The 7,255-nt window shown below is 36.9% G+C and overlaps 1 protein-coding gene across 1 annotated transcript; it reads left to right on the top strand.

Moving 5' to 3' along the window:
• Positions 1–2,496: 2,496 nt before the first annotated feature.
• LOC105771967 (uncharacterized) lies at positions 2,497–3,347 on the top strand. Its single transcript, XM_012593334.2, has 3 exons — positions 2,497–2,706; positions 2,860–2,967; positions 3,015–3,347. The coding sequence occupies exons 1-3, from the start codon at positions 2,497–2,499 to the stop codon at positions 3,345–3,347; spliced, it is 651 nt and encodes a 216-aa protein (XP_012448788.2).
• The last annotated feature ends 3,908 nt before the right edge of the window (positions 3,348–7,255 follow it).

Here is a 7,255-nt window from a genome sequence, read left to right as displayed (position 1 = left end):
ACAACTAACTTGTACGTACAGAGGCAGCATGATTCTGATGAAAGCACGCCTGGGCTATTTGGGGAAAAAGATAAATATTAACATGATTCTTCTTCAAGTCGAGTTGCCTAAGAATAGTATTCTCTATTTTTGATATTTATTTTCTAACGATGGTGATTACTTTCTATTCCATGTTTGTACGAAAGTACACATGATTTCTGGGTTAAATGTTATTTTATTCAATCTTGCTTCTACTTCTTAATCTTTAGGTTTGAATGTTTTTAGCATGGAAGTGTTATTGCGGTCACTGACACTGAAAAATGCAGTGACAGTTCAAGCTAACAAGCATGACAACAAAAGTTGCTTGAAGATTAGAGGAATTTAATCCACTTGTTCTTAATAGTGTTCCATTGCTAGCATCGAGAGGTGGGGTTAATGTGCATGTTTAAGTCTTATATTAAATAAAGAAGTTAAGCTGGGTAAGATATTCATTGCAATTTAATGCATCGACAATCATATGACCTTGTGAGCACTTAGCATCCTGTTGAATATTCACGTTGGGGATCCCAGTTTCTCACTATCAGATTTTCTCTTATTATTTTCAAGTTATTACTTCGACAACTACTCGCACAATTTATCTTATTTTATCTATTTATTGCACTAACATTAATAGACAAAAGACAACCATCCTCGTGGGATTGATATCTGATAAACTCATATCTGTCTACTATACTTGCATCGATAGTGTACGCTTGCACATTATTGCTGTGATGTTAAACAACCGATCAAGTTTTGGTGCCATTGCCGGGGATGGCGTTTGTTTGATGTTTATTTTTGTTTGTTTTTATTTCAGAATATTTAGTTGCTACTAACTGGTTTTCTTTTTGTCGTTATTTGTATATTTTATTTTAGGTGTTGTATGACTTGAAGCAATTTGGAGTTTATTGCCAATTTTGATCTAGAAATTGAAAGAACCGTTCAGAGAAGACTTAGAGAATAAAGGAATATAACTTTACCAAGAAACAATACAGTTATACCCCCGATGCAGCAACAAAATGCTAATGACCCACCGATGCAGCAAGATGCTCAAATACAAAACATGACTATATGAGATTTTGTAGTGCGTGTCTTGGATGACCTACAACCGAGAGTTTTTAGGCCAGCAATCTAAGCTGGAAATTTTGAACTCAAGCCGGTAATGTTTCAAATGCTGAGTTCTAATGGGCAATATGTTGGGCTGCCACATGAAGATGCACACGAACATTTTAAATCATTTTCATTATTTTGTGCTTCTTTTAGTCAACAAGGCGTTCTTGATGATGCTTTGAAGATACAATTATTTCTTTATTCCTTGTAGGGAAGAGTTCGTACATGGTTCTTTGGGCTACCTGCGGGATCAATTACTTCTTAGAATGCACTAGCAATATAGTTTGTTTTGCAATTTAACCCGCCGACAATGAATGATCATCTCTGAAATGATATTACAGCTTATTATTAGTGGAACGATGAGAATCTTCACACCACATGGGAACGTTATAAATCTTTGCTTCGATATTATCCCATGCATGGCATTCAACAGTTGTCATATGTATGGCGTTTAACAAGAAACACAAATTGAGATTTTTTATAATGGGCTAAATTCACACACAATGAATCTTGTCGACGCATTAGCCAATAGACCTTTGTTGGATTGTACTTATAGTGATTTTATTTGAATTCTTGAGAGAATTGCTCAGAATGATTATCAATAACCTATCTCTAGAGTTGTACAAGTAAAAGCTACTCTGGGAGTTATTGAATTGGATGCAATATCTGCACTTAGTGCTCAAGTTTTTCCTCTTGCAAATATGATAAAAAATATGCAAAGGACCAGTGACATTGCACCTATACAAGTCGCTCAACAAGTTAATGTTCCTACATTTTTTTGTGAGATTTACAGTGACAACCACAGTGATGAAGATTATCCACAACATGCAGAGAATGCCTTTTATGTCAATAACATCAGCAATAATTCTTATGACACCTCTTATAATAATTCTGCACGTAATCAACAGTCTTAGGGAACTCAGAATGCTGGACAAAATGCTGCAACATTCTGATATGGGAATATATCTGCTTAGGGCAATTATAATTCAAGACAAGGGAATTACAATCAATAAGAGCAGAACTACAATCAGCACACTCAAATACATCCACAACAAAGTCAGATAAATCCACACCAGAATCAGATGCAGGCACAACACTCTTCTATGCTGAATCAATAAGTTTAAGAGCATCGACGACAACAGTACATGCAAGCTTCTCCTTTTGACCCGTTAGTTGCTCTTGAGACTTTAATGCAGGAGCATATGACTCACACAAAAGCTATTGTGTAAGGGACTCCATCTTCCATTCAAGCGTTGGAGGCACAATTAGGACAACTTGCTTCGAATCTGAATACTTGACCACCAGACACACACACTACCTAGTGGCACGGAAAATCCCAGTCCAAGGGGGAAAGAACACTACAAGGCTATCATGCTTAGGAGTGGCAAACAAACTGGCGAGCTGACTATAGACTCTACTATTGGACCTCAAACTACTGGTGAAATGAGCCCTAATGAGAAGGTTAAATCTAAAGAGCTTGTTGATGCATCAGAAAAAGAAGTTCCACAAATTGTCACTCATATGCCTAATGTCCGACCCTCGAAGTTATCGACGCAACCAAAAGTGTCGGCGCAATCAGATGTATCTCCACCCTTACCTTTTCCACAATGATTTAAGGAGAATGAGTAGGATAAACAGTACCAACAGTTCCTGAACACATTGAAGCAACTTCAGGTCAATATTCATTTAGTAGATGCTTTTATGCAAATTTCGAATTATGAAAAATTTATAAAGGAGCTATTGTTCAAGAAGAAGAAGCTTAGTGATATGGAAACTATTGCACTCATAGAGGGCTGCAGTGCTTTTTTGACTAATAAATTGCCCCCTAAAATGAAAGATCCTGTGAGCTTTTCTATCCCATGTTCAATTGGAAACCATTATTTGGGAAGGCTTTATGCGACTTGGGAGCTAGCATCAACCTAATGCCGCTATCAACTTTCAGAAAGTTTGGAATTGGTCACATGAAACCTACTGTAGTGGCATTGCAACTAGCTGATCAATCTTTGGCTCAACCTGAAGAGCAAATCAAAGATATCTTAGTTCATGTGGATAAATTTATTTTTTCGGCTGATTTTATCATACTTGACTACGAGGCAGGCAAGGAGGTTCCCGTAATCTTGGGACGACCATTTTTAGCCATCAGGCGAACTCTTATTGATATTTACAAAGGTGAACTGACCATGCGACTTAATGATGAGCACGTTACCTTCAATATTTTCTAATCTATTCAATGGAAGGATAAAGAATAATGCCATACTGTTGATGCACTAGATGATTTAATTGCGGAAGAATTCAATGACCAAAGCACAATACTTTCTAAAGAGTTTGTAGTGACATCTAATGATGAATTCTTAGATAATTGTGACAATAGGGATGACGCTAATAATATTGAACTCAGGCATGGATGGTAGATTGAATCCTTAGACTTAGGTAACAGAACAACTCCAATTTTTAAGCCATCTATCAACGAAGCTCGTACTCTGGAATTGAAACCACTACCTACTCATCTTAAATACATCTTTCTTGGTGATAACAATACTCTCCCAGTTATTGTCTCTGCAAAACTGGATGAAACTCAAGAAGAGAAATCGGTTCATATTCTTAAGCAATAAAAACAAGCTATTTCTTGGAGTATTGTAGATATCTGAGGCATTAGTCCATCTTTTTGCATGCACAAGAGTAAGTTACAAGATGAAGGCAAGCAGTCGATTGAGCAACAAAGAATATTAAATGAGAAGATAAATGAAATTGTTAAGAAAGAAATTATAAAGTGACTTGATGCTAGAATTATCTACCCTATCTCTGATAGCAATTGGGCAAGTCCAGTGTAATGCATTCCTAAAAAGAGTGGCATCACAGTGGTTAGCAATGACAAAGATGAATTAATTCCTACACGCATTCTTATGGGATAACACTCTATATGGATTATCGCAAACTTAATGCTGCCACAAGGAAGAACCACCTCCGACTTCCTTTCATTGACCAAATGTTGGAAAGGCTTGCTAGAATAGCCTATTATTGCTTCTTCATAGCTATTCTGGGTGCAACCAGATTCTATTGCACAGGAGGATTAAGAGGAAACAACTTTCACCTATCCCTTTGGTACTTTTGCTTATAGCCGTATGCCTTTTAGTCTTTGCAATGCACTAGCCACATTTGAAAGGTACATGATGGCAATATTCTTGGATATGATTGAAGATTCTTTAGAGGTTTTTATGGATGATTTCTCAGTCTATGGGAATGATTTTGATCATTGTGCTAACAATTTGGAGAAAGTATTGCAGCGATGTGAAGACATGCATCTTATTTTAAACTGGGAAAAATGACATTTCATGGAAACTAAAGGCATTATGTTAGGCCATCGCATCTCTAGTCAAGGCATTGAAGTAGACAAAGCTAAAGTGGAAATTATTGAGAAATTACCTCCACCAAAAAATGTAAAAGGTATTCGTAGTTTTCTTGGGCATGCGAGGTTTTACCGAAGATTTAATAGAGATTTCTTGAAAATTGCAAAGCCCTTATTCTCATTGTTGGAACATAATCGAAAATTCCTCTTTGATGATGCATGTTTGGAGGCACTCATTCAATTAAAGATGCAAATTGTAATTGCACCCATTATCATTGCACCAGATTGGTCTCAACCTTTTGAAGTTATGTGCGATGCAAGCGACTTTGCTATAGGTGCTGTTCTAGGACAACGTAAGGGGAAAATATTTTCTACCATCTATTATGCTAGCAAAACTCTTACAGAGGCTCAAATTAACTATACCACTATAGAAAGAATTGTTGGCTGTAGTCTTTACTTTTGACAAGTTTTGTTCTTATCTTGTGGGTACAAAGGTTACTATATTTACTGATCACTCAGAGTTGAGATATCTTTTTTGCTAAGAAGGATGCAAAACCAAGACTGATACGCTGGATCTTACTGTTGTAAGAATTTTACATTGAGATAAAAGACCGTAAGGGTTCAGAGAATCAAGTTGCGGACCATCTGCCTCGATTGGAAATTGGCAGCGAAGATGGAAACATACTTCAAATTGTCGACACATTCCCAGATGAAAAGTTATTTGCTGTAGATGCAACCCCTTGGTATGCAGATCTGGTTAATTATCTAGTGTGTGGAAAACTCCCATTAGGTGTCATAGACCATAAAAAATAAAGATGTCTTCGCGGAGTAGTGAAGTCTCATTGGAACGAACTGTATTTATTTATGACAACATTATTCGATGTTGTGTTTTGAAAGAGGAGATGCTCTCAATACTGAAGTACAGTCATGATGCTCCTTATGGAGGTCATTTCGATGGCATGCGAGCTGCCGCTAAGGTTCCCCAATTAGGATTCTATTGGCCTTCATTATTCAAAGATGCTCACAATTTTGTGACTCAATGCGACAGGTGTTAGCGCACAGGTTCTATATCCCGACGCAATGAAATGTTGCAACAGTCAATTATGGAGGTTGAATTATTTGATGTTTGGGGTATGGATTTTATGGAAGCATTTCCAAGTTCATTTGGAAATATTTATATATTAGTAGCTGTTGACTACGTCTCGAAGTGGGTTGAAGCTGTTGCATTCCCAAAGGATGGTGGAAATACAGTGCTTAAATTTTTTCACAAGCACATACTCACTCACTTTGGCACACCAAAGGCATTGATTAGTGATCAATGTACACACTTTCGTTGCAACCAAGTGACAGCCGCACTGAAAATATATGGAGTTAATCATAGAATGACTACTAGTTATCATCCTCAAACTAATGGACAAGCTGAAGTATAGAATCGAAAAATTAAAAACATTTTTCAAAAAGTTGTGAACCTTTCGAGGAAAGATTGGTCTTCCAAACTGGATAATGCTTTATTGGCATTGTTAACAACATACAAAACTCCATTAGGGATGTCAATGTATCAATTGGTTTTTGGGAGAGCATGTCACTTGCTAGTTGAACTGGAACACAAAGTAATGTGGGCAATTAAATAAGTGAACATGATCTATGAAGCTACTTGAAAGAAAAGGCTGTTGGATATCACTGAACTAGAGAAGATTAGGCGAAATGCCTATGAAAATGCTACAATTTAAAAGGAAAAGACCAAACGATGACATGACAAGATTATTTTGCAGCGATAATTTACTGCGGGTCAACAAGTTTTATTATTCAACTCTAGACTAAAGCTGCACCCGAGTAAATTGCCCTCTCGTTGGTCTGGACATTTTGAAGTTGTCGAAGTATTTTCTCATGGTGCAGTCACAATCAGATATTTAAATGATGGACACCAATTCAAAGTGAATGGCCAACAATTGAAGCATTATCTTGGGAATATTGATCACAACCAGGCCGAGACCATTAAATTGGTCGAAAAGTTTTAATTCTTATGAAATTTATTATGTAATTTTATTTTTGTTTCTATTCAAAAATTGTTATTGTCAACGCAGTTCGTGCTATTGTATTGTCATTTCTGACTTAGCAAGAATGAGGGCAGATTAGAAATTTTAGATCCCACCATTTGATCAAAAGTCACTTAGCCGTCTAATCTGTCTAAGCAGGTGCAATTCTCATTGGACGTAATTATTCCCACTAGCTTTATTTCCCTTTAGAAAATCATGCCGCCTTTCCATTTTCTTCTTTCATTCACTATAAACCCCTCCTCACTATGTCAACTGTGAAACACCCAAGCAACAATTTTTATTCACTTTCTCTTCCCCAAGTTCATACCTTTACACCTTTAAACCATTTTTACTCCATAAAACAAACAAAATATGGCAAGAATGAGAGGATCAGTCAAGAAAGCCACCAAGCCTGCCTGTTGAAGAACACTCATCCTCTGCAACTACAGTTCACGAGTTAGAATCCTCTATGCCAACGAAGAAAAAAGAGCCGATGATCTTTTTAATAAAAGTGTCCAAAGACCGATTTCAAAGCAACATCTTAAAGCGAAACTTCCACCCAGAACAGGACATTCTCTTTTAGCAATAGGAAGACTTGGGCAAACATGTCTTCAGAACCATCTCTAAGTTGAAGTGGGAGACTTTCTGCATGCATCCTGCAAGTTATTCTCCTTCATTGTTACGTGAGTTTTACACTAACCTTTACGACCGTGAGTTGGAGTTTATCTTTATTCAAGAAGGATTAATC

Source organism: Gossypium raimondii, chromosome 6 (assembly GCF_025698545.1).
Source record: "Gossypium raimondii isolate GPD5lz chromosome 6, ASM2569854v1, whole genome shotgun sequence".
Lineage (NCBI taxonomy): Eukaryota > Viridiplantae > Streptophyta > Magnoliopsida > Malvales > Malvaceae > Gossypium > Gossypium raimondii.
Note: the sequence above shows the minus strand (reverse complement) of the source record. Positions and strands in the feature narration are given on the sequence as shown.

Coding starts and splice junctions, on each gene's coding strand:
- LOC105771967 (XM_012593334.2), top strand. CDS start 2,497: ATGCTTAGGAGTGGCAAACAAACTGGCGAGCTGACTATAGACTCTACT. Junction 2,707..2,859: donor AAGTGTCGGCGCAATCAGAT/GTATCTCCACCC, acceptor AAATTTATAAAG/GAGCTATTGTTCAAGAAGAA. Junction 2,968..3,014: donor CCCCTAAAATGAAAGATCCT/GTGAGCTTTTCT, acceptor TTATTTGGGAAG/GCTTTATGCGACTTGGGAGC.